Raw genomic sequence first — 21,377 nt, 5'->3', positions numbered from 1 at the left:
ACAGAAAACCTAAACTGGAAAGCTAGAACTAAAATACACAAGAAAACATCAGGAGAGCCACAGCACGAGAGAGAACTGACGTTAACGACACAACGCAGAACACTGGAGGACACACACTATAAATACCCGGGCAGGAACATGAGGGAACGAGGAACAGGTGGGAACACAGCCGGGAAAAATTAGACTAAACGAGACAGAGGAAGCGAAACTAGAAACACTGACATAAGATATGAACCTTCAAAATAAAACAGAAAATCCACAGACTGAACACGGATAACTCTGACCAAGAACAGGAGGAACACAGTACAGGGGTCAGAGTGACATCAGGGCCAAAGGAATACACAAGCTAAGAAATATAGAACAGAAACCAAAACACCAAGAACCAAAAGGAAAACACCATTCAGTCACAAACTGACTCCATCTTATTGCTGTTTCATCGGTCTTGAGACACCAAAGTTGCCTTTGTTTGTGCCAGTATAACATTTTTCACTTACATCACCCTCATAGTTCTTTCAAGTTTAGCATTGACATGTCTCTGAACATTTATAAGCAATGCAAGGTGCTTTAAAAATGTGCAAAAACTATAGAATTTGTCTTCCATTTCCAGAGTTTTTGCAGAGAGTTACTGAGTGCATACAAAACCTTTCTTGAACTTGACAGATCATATTTTATTTATCATACATTTCTATCAGTGTAATAGTGACTGCTTTGTTATCAAGACCTATCTTTGAAGCTCAGCTCTCACCATGTAAAGCATTTAAAAAATGATTCAGCTCAGTTAAGACACGTACAGGTGAGATCAGAAAGACAAGGTGATCAAACGATTAGAGCAAATGCTTCTGGCAGACTGAGTCCATAATTTGTTCATATATGAAAAAGATAAGGGGATTAGCATTAGAACACCAAGGTAATATAGCACTGAAAATGCTGAATCGGAGATGAATAAAGTTGCAAAATTAAAGATTCGGTTCATTCAGTGAAGTTTAAAAAGTTTGAAAGTAGGTTGAAGTCAATTCAGTTTCAAAGTATTCAACACCTCAGAGTTTTTTAAGGTTAAGGTACATCTATCGCTATGAACACGTCAGCACTGTGTAAAGCATGACTGCTTCTTATTAAAGGGGCGAACCACTGATTTAACACAAGAGTATCTGTGCACTAGCCATGGAGAGAATTACCAAACCTGCAGAAATGGTTATACACCATCTCTGGCTCTGAAGTAGCTGAAAAGACCCAGATAATGTAATCTCAGCTTGGGCTTGGAGGACTCAGTTTTTTAAGAAACTACAATTTAAACTCGGGCTGAGGCATTGGAAGAACCAGTCAGAAAGAATTCATGGGAAGTGTGTTAAATATTTCCAGAGTTTGATCCATGCAAAGAAACTAATGCTCTCTGCTGCTTCAAAGTTAACATTCAAATTTTTGTTACCAGCCTATCACAAGTGCTCTAACTTTATAGCAGGATTGTCCTGAGTGCAAATTTCTAGGCATTTTCTGGTGCTAGTCAAACAGAAAATATTCAAAGTATAAATCGTGGCTTTAAAAATAACTCATTTCGCACAGAAAGACCTTTAAAAGCAACAGAATGTCTTGTACTTTGTCGTGCACAGTGCACAGCCTCCCTGAGGGCCGAGAGTAATGCCTCACTCTACAAAACAAAATTCTTGTGGGAGATAAAGACTCTCCACCACTAAACAAAACTGTCAATACATTTCTCACTAGGTACTTTTTAAAAAAGAATCTCGAACAATTACAAAGACACACAATCTTGTGATAAATGTGTTAAATTGGTAAAAATTAACTAACTAATGAACACTACTGCTGTTATTAGAAAGGACTATTGTATTGTATTGGTCTACTATCCCGCATTAAAATAACCCCAACTCTGACACTGAAAACAAAATAAGGTCTAAACTGATCCTCATCACATGAATAATTGAATATATGGCTACAGCCTTATTTTTCATTAGTTAAAAAAATACTGTTTTTTTTTTTCTTATTGTCAGCAAAAGAAGTCAACAGATGAAACCGAACAATTTTACAGCTTCCAATCTTCCAAAGAGTTCAACTGCTGTCTAGAGCCATTAAAAGAAGTGCATCAGTAAAGCAAATGATTAAGATTCACTGCACTGAAGCAAAACACACATTAGATCACTAAACATTTATTAATCCTGAAGAAAGAAAATTCAGAAATTCTCAAAGCAAGAATTAGTGTTGGAAAACTGCTGACTATACTCTCTGTGTCAAAATGACCTTACAACACACATCATGAGATCTTGCGCAGACTGCTAGCAGAAGGGGAAGTGGAGATGATGGATGATAATCAGATAACATCTTTGTCACTGGGTAATAGGCCCTGCATGGTCGTGACCAAGTTGTAAAGAACCACCAGTCTTGCAGATAATCTCAATAAGGGATGACACAATAAACTGGCTGTCTGATTTCTGGTTAAAATACCATTAAATCAAACATCATGAACATTTGTCTTGGAACTCTCTAAACCATTGCTTACTCCTCCATAACAATTGGCTCTGTGTGCTGTACCCTTTAACAAGCAGCAGTGTTTTTTTCAGGCCTGTCGATATCAGTGTTCCTGGTCTCTGCTGGGCAGCAGATGCCAAGCTGGCTGGAGGTGGCGGAAGCCCATGGTGTTCTGACTCCTCCGGCCCTGCAGGGGGCTTTGCCTAGTCAGAGACTTCTTCAGCAGGTTTTCTGCTTGTTAACCATACTTGGATACTGTCTGGCATGGTTTCCAAAAATCTAGTCGCCATTACCAAGCTTTTTTTTTTCCTCCTTGTGTCTGTAACTATGCGACAGCGTATATGGAAAAGGAGCTTAAACTGAATCAAGCAGCTAATGACTGTGTAACACTTCAGGAGCCATAATTTATTAAATGCGAGCCTGCATGGGGTCTGTTATATCAATTTGACTGCATATTACATTAGTATGACATGTTGCAACTTAAACACCTCCAACGGGGTCTTAAAGCTGGACATTTTTTGTGGGGTAATGTGGTGTATGTACTTCCAGGAAGACTGAGCAGAGGAGAAAAAGGTGGGTCTGTTACTTTACCTTACCTATCTTTCATATAAATGCAACAAAATAAAATATAAGTGCACTGAATTAAACCTTAAAGTTAAGAGACTGCATGTTCACTAAGTATAACTGCATAAAAACCTGTCTATTGCATCCATTTTGAGTCACATATTAAGTTCACAGTCACTTTAACAACAGGTCAAGGACAGCAATGACTTCCAGGCTTGTCTGCCTCCATCAGGGCATCTCCACCAGATGCCCAAACCACCCTGAATGACTCCTCTCAAAATGGAGAAACTGTAGTTTGACACTAAATTCTGCTCCTGCCACCCACTAATGTTAGAGGAACTACAGGGAGACTTTGGCTAAGATGAGAGTCATGTTTTTGCTTTGCCTCGAGGGAAAATGGGCAGTTTTGCTGCTGCTCCATCTCCTCTCAAAGCTGAGAAGTGCATTTAGAGAGACAAAACCACTTACCACACACAAAGATTGTTACAGTTTTCTCTGAAGTTTACCGGTTTGTAAAAGCCTGAGAGCCAGAAGTCACCTCACTTTGTCCACTGCATCGTGTCACTGTTACCTATGTCATGGTTTTTCTGAGTTTTTCTGTTATCTGTGGTTTCTATTGTAATCATTAATCTATCTTGCAGTGTGTTTTCGAATGTTCGTTCCTTTTCTAAATGTGTTCTGCGTTCTCTGTGTCTTATTGTCTTGGCTTTATGAGTTTATTCTTTGTCCTGCTTCCAGTTGTCTCCCGTTTTATTTTGAAAGTTAGTTCCTCCTGTGACTTTGTGCTTTTACCTCCCTCCCTTGTTCCTTTTCTGACCTTGTTACTGTCATGATTGAATTCACTTGTGCCTTATTACCCATTTTTCTGGTTTGTGTATTTAATCTTTATTTTCTACCTATGTCAGATCACCATATGGTCTCCCCTTTGTTCCCGTATTGCTGTCTCCCCAGTGGGCTCTGGTGAATTTGCTCCATTCTTCATATTTTTGACCTTCTCAGTACTTCAGGGTTTCCTGCCATCACGGTACAGCATGTTTTCTTTTTTTCCAGTATTAATTAAAGTACCTTTCTGCAATACCTGTCAGTCTGCCTTCATCTTTTACTTTTTCACTGCTTTATGAAACATCAAATATGGCATCTTTACATAATGTTAAATGAATGTATCTTAAAATGAAAACTGTTCTTTCAATATCAAGATAAAAATTGTTTTTCCTCCCCAAGACATTTTGCCAAAGGCCAAAGAAAAAGGAATCTCTAAATCATTATCAGCCATCGCATAATTTACAGAAAACCCTCTGGGTGGTTACCATTTGTCTGTGACAAACATTCACTTTAATATGTTTGGAGCAAATTAATGACTGCTATGAAGCAAGATAATCCAGTGCAGTAAGCATGATGTCTTCATTTGGTATTGATTCAAGTTCTTTATTAAATTGAGTCCTTTCCAGGGACAAAATAAATCACTAACATGATTTTCATTTGTACGAAGAGAAAAGTCTGTTTGTCATAATACATTTTGGAAAACAAGTAAAACCTTTTAAAAAATAAATACACCACAAGAAATACTAGCAAAAACTGTGTCAAATCTGCATCTTTGCTTGAACGGGATGGTGCCTGCCAACAGCTAACCACAGGTTTTATCTTTATTGTCCTGAACTAAAGCTATTTCATAGTCTTCAGTCCAGTTTTCACATTGCAAGGGACAGTGTACACCTGGAGTCTTGACATGCCTTTACACTTAAATTGCACTTGTAGAAGAAGACCCCCTGAAGGCAGATTCCAAACGCTGAACTTGAGCTGCAAAGGTAGATCACATTACAGCTCTCATCAGACACGTCTTTAAAATCCATTCCCTGTGTCTGGCAGCGACCAAATCGCCCCTAAAGTCAACTCTGCATCATGTCTCTTTAATAAATCCTGTCTGTGATTTAGTTATCACCCTTCAGCATCTGATTCTTATCTGTGAATACAGCCAGTTGTCACAGCCCACAGCAAGACCAGGAAGATGTTCCAACAAAAGCCTAAATACTCTTGTTATATCTACACATCTCATCCGAATAAACTCATATTAATCCATCTTCATATTGTGGGAAGGCATTCTGTTCAGTTCGAATACGTATTTTTAGATCCTTTACAAATCGAATTCAGCTCATCTCACTCACTGCAAGGCATCTGTCTACAAATCCTCCCACACATTTGCCCCATGACTTCTGGTGGCTGTACACATAGTGTGCACACACAGATTGTAAAAAGATACAAGAATCTCATTTCCAGTAATACAAATGAGTCATTTCAGGAAAATCATTAAAGGAAAGATAAAGAGTCTTTTGTTTAGCCAACATTTAACATTTGCAAGTCCGTTGTTTTTTTTTTGCCATTTAAAATGCAAAAGTTTTTCATTCTTGAAAAAACAACCTCTTTAGTACCAAAATCAGATATATTTTCTCAAGGCTTAAGAAATACAAACTATTAGTTTGGTGAGGCAATCGACCTTTTAAAGAAAATGTTAAATGCAAAAATAAAAAAACACCAAGTATTAATGTGAAGAACTGGTAGTGAAAGCGAATAAATATTTTGGCCCTGATGTTAAAATGATGTAGAGAAACATTTTAGACAAATTCCTCTGTCCGATCAACAGTAGTTGTTGGTTTTCCTTAATTGCTTAATTTTCTGCCTCTCTTGCGCTTCCTGAGGGACACTTAAACAAAGAGATCAGCCCTCTGGGGAATCAATCACACAAATGCAACAAATGCCCCGCAACCACTTACTGAACAACCAAAAAAGACCAAAATAATTAGCCTGCACTACAAGTCAGCTAAAGGGGAGAAACCCACTCAAAGCATGAAATGTGAGTTAAATCAGACACTTTACCTCTGCACTGATGGTTGAGCCTTAGGGGCCAGAATAACATTAAAAGACATGACTGACACAGGACTCTCTAATGTTGTTCATCCCCTATGCATAGAATCATGTGCAGACATGCCTCCACACCTTCAGACAAACTTTATTTTGCAAAGCATATAATGTTGGGGGTGTTTTATTATGTTAGCTTACACTAATGTGCAAATTTCACGCTAACAATTCAACAAGAAACCCTGAAATTTTGACAAGTTACAAAAGGCGGTCAAAACCAGCCCCTAAGAAACAGCAACACTGCCAGATGCATGCTATATCCATGGCATGGCACAGCCCATTAGATTGAAGCGAAAACCATGAAAGACTGTCTGGTTAGCCCTGGGGTCCTCATGAATATTCATCTGCACATGCACACACTGAACACAGAGATTTCTTTTCACCATCAAAGTCAGTCTGGATTCAGACTGGTTTCATTTTAATTTAGCAGATGTGAATGCAGGTTTATGTGGCAGGCAACTGACTGGCACAGTGCCAGACATAATGAGTCTCATCATTTTATCTGGAGGGAGATGAATAAGGAAAGACAGTACAGCTAATAATGTAATGGTAAATGCATTTGGCAGGTTATTTTTTTCATCATGTTTCCTTCCTGATGGTTATGAAACTGTCAAAATCTATGACAAGTCTTTGTTTCCTACAGGCAGAAATAATGATATCAGATATGATATTAGAGGAAAAAACAGCCAACAGGACAACCTGCCCCGACACGGCAAGATGTCCCGTTGGCTAAAAATCATGACATACAAAAAAGCAAATACATAAAAAAACGAAAGCAGAGGACGGACAAGTAAAGTTAATCAAATTGAAGTCAATTTGTTTCTTAGCCGTGAAGCAACAACGGAGAATGACTGTCTTATTGATTTGTTTCTGAAAAAAGAGGGAAGCAGGAAAACCCCCGTTGACCCCATGACCCGTCCCTACCCTCGCTTTACTAACCCATGAACACCCTGAAGCAGTCAAACTGTCACTTTATTTTTGGTATCTGACACAATAATCAGTAACCCATAAGCCTTTGTCCTCTTTGTGTCTTACAGCAGGTATTGTCAGTAACATGTATTTACTATTTTGTTACTTTCCTCATATATAGTGCCGATATCACTTTGCAACTTAATCCTGGTTATGGGCTAAATGGTACTCTAAATATATTTCCCCACAGACACATCGAATGCATTGACAGTTTGACATAAAGTCAAAGAACAAAAGAAATCAGAGGACATGGCATTCACTAGGACAATGGCATGGTCTGAGGGGAAGCCTTGAGCAAATACTTAAGAAGCTTAATGACATCTGCATTGTTCGAAGAAGAATCATATCTCATATCCATTACAAAAAAAACAGAAAAACCAATGACATAGTGCTGTGGTCACATTTCACAAACACCTGAACCCCGCAGGATGGCAAGGGGAATCTCTGCTTCCCACTTTCCAGGAGTAATAATTTATGGACCCTTTTGTAACAAATTGTAAGCAACAATGTTCGTAATTAATGGGTAAATTCTGGCCCAGAGATGTGGCACTCGATCCTTTTTTTAGTGCCTGCTGCTTGAGGTACTATTATAAAATAATTTAGTACTAACCTAATGGTGCTAACAGTAGAAAAAAATTTATATATATATAAATATTGCTTCAGTTTCTGCACAATCCAACTTCATTTGGACATGATGGTAAGCTTTAAAGTTGCTGGCTGCAGAAAGACAAAAATCTTAATATCAACGTCCAAAATTAAGCATCTTAATTTCTCAACTTAACTCTAGGAAATATAAAATATACTAGCTTGCATCAGATTCTACTGCCAAGAATGAAAGAAGGTTCAACTAAATCCCAAAACAATCTGGTGTGATTTCAAATCATGTTTCTGGTTAGGAAGTAATTATTCCTGTCACTTGGTTAGGCTTCCCACGTGGAAGGTTATGTTTCATATGCCAAAGTATAATTTCTTTAAAAATCCGACATAAGATTTTACTGATTAACTCAGATAAGAGTAAACTGAAAATTAAACTAAGCTCTATAACCAACGTATGCAGCACAGTATGGAATAAATTCCATCCCTTTGTGTGTGCTCGTGAGAGAACTGTTGATTTCAACAACAGCAAAGCAAATAATCCCAGGCTCTGGCAAATATAAAAAAAAACAAAGCAAAGAAGAGGGCATGAGAGAGGTGTGCAGAGCACAGGGTGTGGGGGGGGAGATGGCTCAGAAAAAGGCGGGAAGGAGGCAAAGACCATTGTGGTGTAAAATTTCTCTGTAACACGAGCCCCTGCTTGTTGCCCCACGGCAGATTGTGCCTTGTCCGATGTACTGGCGTCAGGTGTGTGCAGCTGCTCTTTAAGCTCTGTTTATGGACCAAAAAGGGAGAGAAGAGGGAAAAGGAGAAATGAAAGACTTCTCAATGAATTCAATACTGGAGGGTTTTTTCGTCTCTCGCCCTGGCACTCAAGGGACTGCTGCCAGGACTTGGACTGTGGCCCAAGACAGTGCCATGTGTCCCACAGATGGGCCTTCTAAATATGAAGGGACATAATGTACAGATGGCCAATTTTGCCTGGGCACAGCTCAAAGACAAATGGCCAAATCTGCTGAAGACTGAAATACTACAAATTTGTCTTATTTTAAGACAAAGAACCCAGTAGTTGTTATGGTACTCCCTGCAGTGTTTTTTCAATCATACTTAGATATTTTACTTATGAAAAAGATACATTTTAAACTTTTAGTTGTTATTTTATAATTACAACTAATTCTACTAACAGTATGCAGTATCTATGATTATCAAATCCTGAGGATTCTACATAACATACATAATTATAGAAGACACGGGAGGAGAGTCACAAATAATCATACATTTCTTGGTGAATGGAAATTTTAAGCAAATATTTAGGCTACTGTCAACATTTCAAGCTGCATGTTGTTTCTTTATCATCATTTTCCACTGCAGAAATTCTCAGGCAGTTTAAGATTCCTTTGTGCTCATTCAAACCAAAGAAATTTTCCCCCTGTAGGATGCCTTTCAGCACCGTTTTCAAGGGATAAAAGAAGCAGCTTTTCAGGGCAAGGTGCTTCTGAATGTCTCTGAAAGACTTCTTGCTGGGACTTGACCCTGACTGATTAAACTTTTGACTAGTGTTGTTCTTAATAACATATTTGCAGGGCCCCAGAGAGCCACGAACAGAAATGTGAACATGTCAAGGTATGGCAAGTTTGTTACTGTGATGTTGTCTCACATTGCCACGGTACACAAATGTTAAAGAAATGGTCTCTGCTATAATTTTTGCTACATTTACAAGTCAGATGCCTACTAAGAGACAAATTTACGAGCAGTAGAAAATGTCGGTATTCTTTTCAGTTCCCCACTGCTGAACAGAAAAGAAGAGAGAGGATGGTGCTTTTAAAAAAAGTCCCCAAAGAGCTATTAAAAATTGCTAAGTTGGCAACAGTGAGGTGAAATGAACATGATAACCAATGCTGTGAGTGATAGGGATGTCACGCACACAAGCTGAGATGGTAAATACTCCTGGATGAATATCCAAATATGCCGGCAGCATCCCACACGACGGAAGACTACTCCTCCCAAATATCACCAACAACAAAGCACAGTTTGCCAAAGTTAACAAAACAACTAGCAAAGCATAAACCACATCATTGCCCTGTGTTATTATTTTTACTCTTGCAATGCAGTCCAAGCCGCTGCGAAATTATAATGCTACTTTGTGAGTTCTGTGGGTGCTACGCTGCAGTGGACATGAAGGATATAAGGAAATGATTTACAGTGCAAGGGCACTGTAACTCTTAAGGTGTAACTCTTATGCTCTAACTTTGCTGACATCATCGGCACAGCCAATCCAGCAGGGTAAAATATACCTCTACTTCACTTCACACTGCTCTTACAGTACTGGATAGAAATAATCAATCCTGTGCGAGCAATGCAGCCAAATCCAATATTTGTGAGTCAAAGAAGTGTGATGAAAAAAGCCCCTGAGCACTCTCCCAACAAGACGAGAAAAACCTGAACCTGCAAGATTCCTGAAAAAAACTGAATTCTGCAATGCCTTTTAAGGGAACAAGTATTAAAAAATGAACTTAATGTGTTTCTGGGGAGATTTTTCATGTTTCTGACACTGTGTGATAACAGTTTAACGCTCTGAAGCAACCGTATGACAAATTCTTTACCTCCTGAATGGACACATATCTTCTTAAGTCTCATGAGTAATTTCCTGCATCCTTCACCCTGACTGAGTCTGCTTAGACAACCGTCTCTAGCTCTTAAAAGAGGTCCTATCTTTTCTGAGGTGATTGTTCGCTTTATGGATTTCTCACTGTGGTGAATGATGTGCTTTGAATAACATACCAGGCGAGGATGTTTTGGGGCAGCTCTGAAGCACCAGAAAGGTAGTCGATACAGGAGAGTCCCTCCCAGAAGGACAGGGATCAAACTACAGAGGCAGCTGTTGGAAATAAAATCCCACTCAAACATCAACCATCCACTACACATGCAAGACAAGGCCCTTGAAAAACCTTTCAATTTAGGCTTAAGGGTGATGTCAGCTCTGTTCCTGCCAGCTAAACAGCTAGGGCTTTGATTTCCCAAAACATGTCTTGGATCTTCAGAGCATGCACTGGCTTCAAACCACAAACTGAAACAACAAACACCAATGAGTGCTCAAGCAAAATGCTTTTTATTTTTTGTTCCAGTCGATTTGCAGCAGAGAAGCAGACAGGTTGAGCACCTTTTAAAACAAAAGGTATCAAGCCTGCTGTCTTGGTGTTGGCACACATTCAAAATGAAAAAAAAAAAAGTTATGTTCTCTGGGAAACTATGATACTTAGATCATCTTTTTCTCCAACAACAAAGGAAAATGCTTGGTTTACTATCATATACAATATCCCCTCATAACTTCTAAAGCTATATCAAGTCAAATTAAACCACTCAGGTTTAAAGAAAGTGCCAGTCTTTCTGTCAAAAATGTCTTAAAAATCCTAACATTTACTAACATTTAAATAGTCTAAATCAAAACATGCAAACCCCATGTCTTAAAAGTCTGGAATAACACACAAGGTATCCTGCAATCTATTTAGAAGCTTTTAAGTTTGAATGATTAGCTAAAGTAATGAAAAAAGTTAATGCAATTGCTTGTATTTATTTAATTGTCCACTGTGCTGACCTACATGTTAGCCGAATTAGCTTACATATGCCTAATGCTACAGCAAGTCACCATTATAATACTACAGGGATCAAACAGCACACTCTCTTTAATGAAAACAATGAGCCAATACATTAGATTATATGGCTGTCATGCCTAGCTATCACTCAGGCAAATGCACTAATCCCACATGGACAACTGCAGCCAACAGCTGCACACTTCCTGCCACATCCAGACAAGCCCAGCAGCAAAGCGCAGGCATTCCCAGGCATTCAGCCACGGAGACGGATGAAGAGGAGGTCAGGGAGACCAGCCATTATTTACTAGAGAAGACTGACTCACTGGGATACATGATGACTGCTTTTTTATTTTTCTATATGCTGCAAAAAATATTTTCTTAGAAGTCAAAAAAAGACCTGCAGATTTACAGCAAATACATTTTTAATAGCATATTTATATCTCTATGAATTTATTTTCATTTTCAAGTATTTTTCAATATGACCTTGGAGTCAACATGAATTTGAATGTCTCAATTACAGGATTGACTGTTTAATAATTCAACAGTCTGATATATTTAGAATATAAATAAATGTATATAAACCACAATGAATTATAAATAACATTGTAGAGGACTGCATGGTCATCACTTATTGTCTAAAAATGACATTATTATTTTCATAACTCAACAATTCGAGAAATATTTAAAGGCGACATCTTTAGAAAGCTTGATTGATTGGCTTACTGTCCACGGATATTAAAATATGATATATGATGCCAACCAGGAAACGCTTACAATTCAGGGTTTGAAACTAGAGCTGGTCCAGCAGTTGTGCTAGACAAATTGCCACTGCTATCTATTCATTATATTTCACATAAATAACAAATTACAAAGTCCTTCAGATGTGTATTAATTCTATCAAAAATGCTTAAAGCCAAAAGAATTTAAGAAAGGCTGAATGTGGGTAAGCATATGAAAGGGAAATAAAAGAAACCTTAATGTCATTTAACACTTCAACACACATAACACCAGCAACATGGTATTGTTTTTGATTAAGCATCATACTTTTAATACTTCAACAGATTTTCTTCCCCAAGTGATGTTAAAACTGATCAAATGATGTCAATACAACCACTTTTTAAAAATCAACCCACCCCTATAGTATGCGGCTATCCGATACACCCATACTATAGGGGTATTATCAGGAGTCACTCCCTAACAGGCAGCTGAATTGTTCTCGCGCGTGTTTGGATACTGAATTTTCTTTAGAGCTGGAATGAGCTGCTCTGTAGGAAAACTTTCAAGTTTACCTCCAAGTGAAAAGTGTGTCTAAGGCCAGTAAAACTGGGATTTGGGGCTAACTTTACAACTTTAGCATTTTCTAGAAGGTGCCCTTAATCGTTTTCAACAACAATGCGAGTTCACGGTACAGCTGGGCAGTATATCAATGTTTTTCTTTGCTTTCTTGTTATGTTTCCAAACAGGATATAAGTTGAGACATTACCAATTGTATTGATATAGCTTGCTTTTGACACTTGGTTCGACTTCTTTATGGTCCAACAATAAATAATATCTCCAAGGTTGAAGGCATATGTTATAACTGCATGGGTGTCCACAGTAGGTGGTGATTTGTGGAAACACTGTACTTAGAAAGAAATTGCTCTTCTTATTAGGGCTGCAAAAAACACTGATTCTCAGATACTGACCACTGGATTAGGTACTCATTTGCATCAGTATTAATAGCAGCAGTCCTGTTTTTATCTCCTCCAGTTGACACATAACTTCATACAGCCCCTCCCCTCACTAGCATCTGCAGTAATTGACATTGACAACACTTAACAACACTTTAAGAGGAATTTCGAGAAGCCAATAAAGCTCCAGTTGCAACATTAATTGCTTAACAACGAGTCTTAATTACACTATCCGTGGGTCTGTTCGGGTCCTAGTGAGGTAAATTTCACCTTGCGATGGTCTGTGTGGACATCTGTGTACCTACCTGTTTTTTGTGACAGTATGGACTTGTAGAAAATTTGAATTACAATGCGATCCAAGTGACAGACTTCAAAGAAGCGTAACGGGAATGACTACTCATCTGTTGAGTCTCCAGCTGTCCCTGTCTGCAGCAGAGTATAATCAAGGCATTAGCAATTTACCCAATAGCTACAAACCCAGGGAGTCACAAGGTAGTGTACTCCTAGTGCCCATCCCAAGCCTGAAGGTGCATTTATGTAACAGCCACATTAGCTGACTGTTAATTATCATTATGGTAACAGCCATGGCTAAACTTTGCAGGTGGGACGTGAACGTTATCAGCCCTGCACGTCTGTAACTTTATAATAGACGATGTTAATTTACCAGGATAACAGAACTGTTTGGGTCTAAAAATCATTATGTTTCTTCCAACTGAAGCTAAGAAAAGTCTACCAGCAACCAAACAGAAATTGTGGCAAACTACCTTAACAACTGTGTTTCATCAGCAAACAAAGTATGGAGCCAATTCACCAGAAGCACAGCACCACCTCAGAAAACCTAAAAATACTGACTTTTTTGTTGTTAGCAGTCCCTAAGACAATCTTAAAATATTTGTCATAAATACACTATGCAATTATGTTAAAACCTTTTTTGCATGATAGTGCCATCGCTGTTCTCTCTTTTTTTTAACTGACTCTTCACTTATAACTGATTTTCTGTCATTTTTTTACCTCTTGTGGTATCCAAAATAGTGAGAAGGATTGAGGAATTTCCCAGTATCTGTATTATTATGACAACGATACTCCTTAAACACAACAGACTTCTTTGACAAAAATCGCCATTTCACCCTGCAGATCATGAAAGTTGCTGGTCTACCACCGTGTGACCTTTTTTTTAACAGGTTAATCCAGTTCTGAACTAACCCTTTCAAAGACCAAAGTCAAATAACAACACAAACAAACTAACCAGTTGATGCAACAGTAAACCAGCACCTCCTATCTTTTAGCAGGTACGCTGAATAACTGACTTTGTCAACAAAGCACACTGTCTTTGGGTGATGTCACAGTTAGCGGTACACTACGAAACAGCTGCTCATTTTAACATCACAAAGAAATATTTATTCAGGTAAGTTGCAGCAGTTTCTTACTAAAGTCTGCGGTACTCACATGTTGTTACACTAACATATATTATATAAAAGCATCTGCCAGTTTTCTGAATGCAAGAGGCATTTTACACACACAAACTCAGAGCGGATCCCTCCGAGCCTCCAAATGCACCGATGGATAAAACCTTGTTTGGTTAGAAATATTTCATAACAGCATTAACTAAAAAGGCCTGTCTGCTTTCCCTACTCTATGTTCTGTAAATGTCATCGTAAAAGCTCAGGCACTGCTCAGATTTACTGCTCCACCACCATTCCCGGACCACTTGCCCATTCTTTTAACAGAACGTGATGATCATATTGATGAACATTGGACTCTGAAATCAATAGTGGGTTGCATACAGTGCATCAACAAAGCTTCATGTTTGGGTTTCTTCTCATGCTCAGGATGGGTTCATTTCCATGCAGCAGAAATGCTTTTAGCCACAAATTGTATTCGAGTAAGTGCTCTTCAAGGTCCATTAGGGAGTAGGTCAGTTTTGACAGGGGCTGGTTTAGAAGCTCTTTAGAGGTCCAGGGTCTCTACCAAAGGCTAATGACCTAATCCAAAAACAGACAGCTTTACTTGGTCTCCAGAGGAGGTAGAGGGGAGATGAGGATTAAATAGAGATAACCCAATTAAGACAAGGCTGATGGAGTAAAAAAAAAAAGTGGATTTAAGGAAAAAAAGAGGGATAAGGTCAGGACAAAGTGAGTTGCGAGAGGGCGGATGGTTTGGGTGGGGAAACTGACTTAATGAGTTTTGATTAATGTGTTTTGCAAATATGATTCTAATAAAAATTTAAAGACACCCATATCAGGTGAATAATTTATCTTTCTTCATTTTTCATGTTCATTTAAAAGGATCAGCCACTGTAATGAAAGCAGTACAGCATTTAACAGTCCAACATAAAGTTGAAAGCACGCAGCTGTATCGTCGATATACAACACACTCTAGTTGATCACGTCCTTCAAAATGAGAAGGTGCATGGTGCCATTACCCTACACTGGCTAGATAAACAGTAGAGTTGCAGTTAGCTATCCAAAAACTTCAAGTATTTCCCCAGTTAACCTACTACTTCTACAAAATTCCATAAAAAATTAATCATCATAATTTTCCACAGCTCAAGGGAAAAGCTTAAAATAGCTAAAATTGTCAGACAGTACAAAACCCAACAACCCAAAAAGGTTCAGATTGTTTTGAACCTTTAAAAAAAGTCAAAATATTGAAATTGAAATGTTTCAGTCCACCCACCTTGTTTTTTAATATGTCATGTAACTTAAAGGGGCATAAAAGGAAGAAGTTGCAGTTATTACAAAAGCATTCAGTATTGTACTTTTTTGCAGATTGATTATTCAACAAGCCTCAAACCTTAAACTAATGTTTGCTTACCTGTGAATAGCTTTGATGAGCCCCAAGTCCTTAAGGCATACTGCTTTTCTCTGTCTTATTTTGTACTCAGACAGACCAGACAAACAATACACGAGAACCTTTCACTACCGGGAAACTATAGGTATTTTTCTCAATTTGAGCCAATCTGGTCAAGAGAATCAAAGAAAATTGTTCATAGAAGCCCCAACTAAAAAGATCTATAAACAGCTTCTAACCTCCACAGCTCCCTGAGGCAATGAGTCACGCCTTTGCAAAAATATTCACAAAAAGGTAAACTCAGACTGGCTCTTAAAATGACACAAGCTGAGGATATACAGACACTGAAGCAAACAAACAAACACATTGCACTGCTCTGTGCTTATCTATCCCATCCTTTAACTAAAGAAAAACAAAATGCCCCTGCCTTGAAAACTCAACCCTCTTCTAAATTTGGTGCTGTGGTCTACATAAAGTGTTGTGGTTCTTTAGATGTTCACAGCAGTCGCATTAAACCTTTACCAACTTTCTTCGCAGACCGAGAAGAGTTTTATAACACACGAGCTCCTCAGACGCTCGACGCATGCCCGCGTTTAGCTCTACGGGCTACAGCTACGCATTTGGTGCTTAATTAGTATCAATTACGCAGTAATTAAACACACCTTTAAAAAGGCGACATTTCACGAAGACGACAAGCAACTTAAAAAAAATAAAACATGTAAAACGTGTAGAAGTCAACACCAGGAGGTTCATATGTTACTATATTAAAATGAGGATGAAAATTCAACACAGAAGCCAAAAGCTTGTTAACGGAATAAGATAATGAACTCCTCAGAAGCACGCGACACAAAAACACGTCAACGTCTCGAGCAAACAAAACAAACGCTCCGAAAATTGTCGCCGCATCCAAGAAGAGACACGCATCCAATTCTCATTCAAACTCTGCACTCCTCCGCGAAACTTTATTCTTTGATAATAACGCGCAAAAAAAAGCAAAACCAAAAATAAACCGTGCTCTTTTACTTCTCTATTTTTTTTAACTCACCGCTCACGTGCAACAGGCAGACCTGAAGAAACAGCAGCAGAAACGCTCTACGAAGGAAAGTCATGTCTTTTACTGCTTGTCCGTATCCACTCCAAAACAAACTGAAGCCAAGTGGTGCGTCGACGAGAAGTTAGCTGCCCGCTGGAGACGGAGGAGAGAAGAGGAGAGAAGACGGGGGGAGGGTGGAGGAGAAGAGAGGGGAGGGGAGGGAGTTCAATTAAAGTCTCAGTGCGGCTGGGATCTCGTATTGTGGGGCCTTAACGTGTGTGGCAGAGGCACAGAGCTTATCGGTGTTTTCTTCTGCTGCAAATTCACGCTGCATAGATTCCTTCTTGGTGGAAAGTCCTCAAGGTCACTGTTTAATATGCCCACCTTATCACGCCTCCGCACCTTTGAGGCCAAATCGCATGGCCTGTTGGCTGTATTCAGTTTAACTTTGCGCTAATGCTAGATCAAGGTTAAAAGTTTATTTATACAGGAGTCTGAAATTTAATTTAGGAGCTACCGGGCTGTAGATTTTTGTAAAATATGCTAATAAGCTGTCCAGATGAGAGTGATGCCACATATCTAGAGCCAGCAGGCAGTTAGCCTCGTTTAGCATAAATTCTGAATGACAGCTTAACAAAAATATGCCTACCAGCATTTATGAAGCTTACCAATTAAGATTATATATCTTGTTTAATAGCCTACATACAGGAAATACGTGTAAAGGGGGAATAAAATGCTCTCATATGAACTAGATTACACTATATCTTAGCCTCTGACTTATCACATTATGTGCAGATTGTAAAATTAAAATAAGCTGACGTGTATTAATTAAAAAGCTTCATAGATGGAGGTTTGTTTGGTTTTTTCTGTTGTGTTTTCTGATGGTTAAGACTGCTGAGATGAGTGTGCCAAACTTAAGACTACTGAGAGGCCAGCGAAGCCTGTTTTTAAGCCAGACAGTGATTTTAAAAAATATTCAGGGTTAGAGGAAAACCTCAACCCTTGACTTGTGCATCTGAAGAACCAGATGGCTCTGTTAAGATGTGGAGGACATTTGGCTGGTATGGTTTGGCTCCCTTTGCCTTTTCAAGGAAGAAGTGCCACTCCAAATAAAAACAAAGCTGTTTTACTCTGCAAGGGGAAATCTTTTCATTGTAATTAGAGATACTGATGACAGTGCCCACAGGAAGGATGAGGATTTTCACAGTCACCAGAGTTCAAATTATCTGCACACTTATGGGAGATTACAGTTTAGACAGCACTATCCACCTACACGGTTGGCAGCAGACCTTATGAACTGGATGTGCAATCAACTTTGACAAGGACATTTGCCTCTAGTCACCTTGCTTTTCAAAATATAAACAACAACACAAAAAGTGCATATTTACAATAATATATGCATAGGACACTCACAGAGAAATGCCTTCACAGTTAAAACAAATGTCAAAATATTTGTCTTAGATTGAAGATACAACACAGAATGCAAAGAAGACAAACAGGAGAGAAAATCTCTTTAAGTGCAGAAGTTTTGTGTAATTATATTATGCCTTTCTTTAATTGAAATATTCAGAAGATTCATCAGAATATTGTTCTGTATTCCTCAACTATCTCATCTGAACATACTTCCCCTCTTTCAAGCTCCACAACTCCTCAGATATTTCAGACCTGATTCGTAACTACAAGACATCTACTTGTAACCTGGACCCTCATCTAGTCCTCTTTAGAAGTTGCCTCCTCTCTCTGGTCCCTCTCATCTCTGTCAAAACTGCTGCAATAAACCGGATTCTGAAAAAAAAAACTGGTGCTGATCCTACCAACTTCCTTTCTAATCAACTTTTCATTTCCAAAATTCTTTTTGCTATTCAACTTCATTCACTTTTATCTTATAACATGTTGTGTGAACAATTTCAGTCTGGTTTTTGCTTTGTTCATAATTCAGAGACTGCACTTACAAAAATTACCAATTATATGGCAGCTGATTTCAGTTTACTTACTATTCTCATCCTTCTTGACTTCAGTGCGGCCTTTGACACTATCAGTCATATCACCCTTCTCAAAAGATTATCTTCCATTGGTATCACTCACACTCTACGTGACTGGTTTAAATCCTACCTATTTGGGTCATAAATATTGATTAACCACCAACTTTGGAAATTCAGGGCTTTGTCCTGGGCCCCTTCCTTTTTATCGTTTATCTTCTTCCCCTTGGCAATATCTTCCATAAATACAACATCAATTTCCACTCCTGTGCAGATGACACCCAGCTCTACCTCAGTACCAGACTTACATCCACTTTGCCTCCACACTCTCTCATCAACAACATATCTGAAGTAAAATCTCGGTCATCTTCAAAAAAAATTCAAATTAAATACTGACAAAACTGAGGTTCTCCTCATTGGTTTCAGCAGTATCCAAAATTGACCGTTTTTCCTTAGTCATTAAGAATTCCTCTGTGTTCCTCTCCTCACAGGTTAAGAGTGTGAGTGCCATTGTTGACAGTAATTATATTACCTGGTCGGCATATTTGTATCTCTGTAACATCAGCCACCTTCACCCCTCCCTCCCCATACCACTTCTATCATTGTTACTTTTCGCCTGGATTACTACAGTTCCCTCTTCTTTGGCCTTACTCACAAATCCCTTCATAAGATTCAGCTGGTCCAGAATTCAGCTGCCCGTATTATCACTAGAACCACTCTACACACCACATCACTCCTGTTCCGGCTTCACTGGCTCCCACTGAAATTCCACATCAACTTCAAAATTCTCCTACTGGTATTCAAGGCCATCACCCCTCCATATCTGTCTGACCTTCTCCATGTTGTCACTTCCTCTTGTACTCTAAGATCTTCTTCCTTCCTACACCTGACTGTTCCCTCTGCTTGTCTCACAATCAAGGGGTTCAGAGCTTTTAGTTGCCCTGCTCCCCGGCTTATTTTCCAATATCAGATATATTGATTAACCACCACCTTTGGAATTTCAACTTTAAAGCCCATCTGTTTAAAATGGCTTTTTACCTGTGATCACATTTCCACTTATAGTTTTTATTTGTTTTTCTGCACAAAGCCATCTATTTAGTGTCCTCTTTAGTCATGCTGCCCACCACAATTTTAGAAGAAGCACTGTAAACTACTAAACTGCAATAACTTAGCCCTTAAATTTCAAACTTAACACTCTGAGTGTTTAAGTTTTTCATTGCCAAACTGCATGAATTAGTGTAATTTATAGTCAAAGTGTATCGGAAGAATTCATCTGAGGATGATAGTGACTTCACTGGGCTGGCCTGGACTCCCGAGGCCCATCCATAACCCTGGCATTGTCCACTTCCATCATTAGAACATCCAATGGGGAAAATGTATTCTGAAGGAACAATCTTCCAGATTGTTCCAGCACACCACTATTTGTTTTGGCAAATAGTAGCTCAGCACCTTGCAAAGACACTTTATTTTCTCTAACTTGTCATCACTATACACCATTTATAACACGGATGAAAGATACAAATTGTCACTCTTAGATACAGTAAAAAGGATATGGAGCAAACTATGTTTAGGAAGGTACGAAGCCAACATAGACATAAGCTCTTCTGGGCTCTCACATGTTTTGAATGGCCTCGGTTCATTAATGAACTATGTTATTTTTTCCTCTGTTTGAAATCTTTGACCTAAACTAAATTTGCCTACACTGGGAGGGACCTCTTCCACAGTACATGGAAACATCTGATTTACATTCTATCAGTAAAGCAAATTCGAAGGTTCAAATCACCTTGTGGTGCAGTTTGAATTCAATGATGTGTTGTTTTCACCTCAGATAGATAAAAGTGTTAACACTAGACTGTGATTTCAGAGACAGACACTTAGTGTTTGCTTGCTTGTTACTGATGTCCGAGGCAGCAGCTAGTTGAAAAACCCTATCTTCTTTAATCTCTGAGTTACTCATGCAGCAGCTGCTAATGTAAAACTGCAATTCTGGAACCAGCTTTTACGACTTTACTACTAAAAAACAGTCCCTTTAAATCAAAAGCTTTTCAAGGTTATTCCAGTTATCCACTGCTGAGTAGAATATATGCTCATAATTACTCAAAGACACAGTGAATTTACTGATTATTGCATCTATGCATGGTTGTCAGACACCTGTCTAGATATGTAGTCTTTTCACCTGTTTGTCTTTTGTCTTCAGACTGAGGGACATGTGGGTCTACCTTACTCAAGTCTTAGAACTTTGGAGTTTTGTCCAAAAATCACATAACCCACAAAAGGGGTTTATACTAAGACACCTGGTAAAAAAGACTTTTCTATCTTTATGTCAAGCAGTTTTGCTCATATGTCTTCCTCACCTTGAATTATTGAATGAATCCTGTATTTAAATATTTTTTGCTTGATGGAGGTTAACAAATGTATCATCACTCTAAGTTTCATCAACATATATTTAGTTTTGCGAGTTTCAGTGTGCAAACTGAGCAAAGTTTAGACACACTGGACTGCTTCCAATACAGCAGCTCCCAGTGTTTTTAATCACTGCATGTGGGGTCACCTTGGCTAACAGCTGCAGCAGAAAAGTTTCCTGGAGTTGGTCACCCAGTTGTTCGACCCCCATCATAAGTGAAATTACAGCTATGGGCACGATGCAGGCATTAGGCCTGGAAACAAAAGCCACTTTGCACAAAACACTTAAAAACCCCTATAGGTAAAACAGAAAGAGCTTCCAAGCATGCCTCCAAGCATCCAAGATTTTCTCCTTTGTTAGAAGCTCACTATCTCTTGCCTCTTTCTACCT

At 38.7% G+C, this 21,377-nt stretch overlaps 1 protein-coding gene across 1 annotated transcript in view; it reads right to left on the bottom strand.

Moving 5' to 3' along the window:
* Positions 1-16,880, bottom strand: part of LOC120733900 (cell surface glycoprotein MUC18-like) — a 57,457-nt gene extending 40,577 nt beyond the window's left edge. Inside the window, 1 exon segment of the mRNA XM_040032409.1 lies at positions 16,617-16,880. Coding sequence (XP_039888343.1) covers positions 16,617-16,680 — 64 coding nt within the window. The 5' untranslated portion in view covers positions 16,681-16,880.
* Positions 16,881-21,377: the final 4,497 nt, after the last annotated feature.

Source organism: Simochromis diagramma, unplaced genomic scaffold (genome assembly GCF_900408965.1).
Source record: "Simochromis diagramma unplaced genomic scaffold, fSimDia1.1 OVJJ01000216.1, whole genome shotgun sequence".
Classification (NCBI taxonomy): domain Eukaryota; kingdom Metazoa; phylum Chordata; class Actinopteri; order Cichliformes; family Cichlidae; genus Simochromis; species Simochromis diagramma.
Note: the sequence above shows the minus strand (reverse complement) of the source record. Positions and strands in the feature narration are given on the sequence as shown.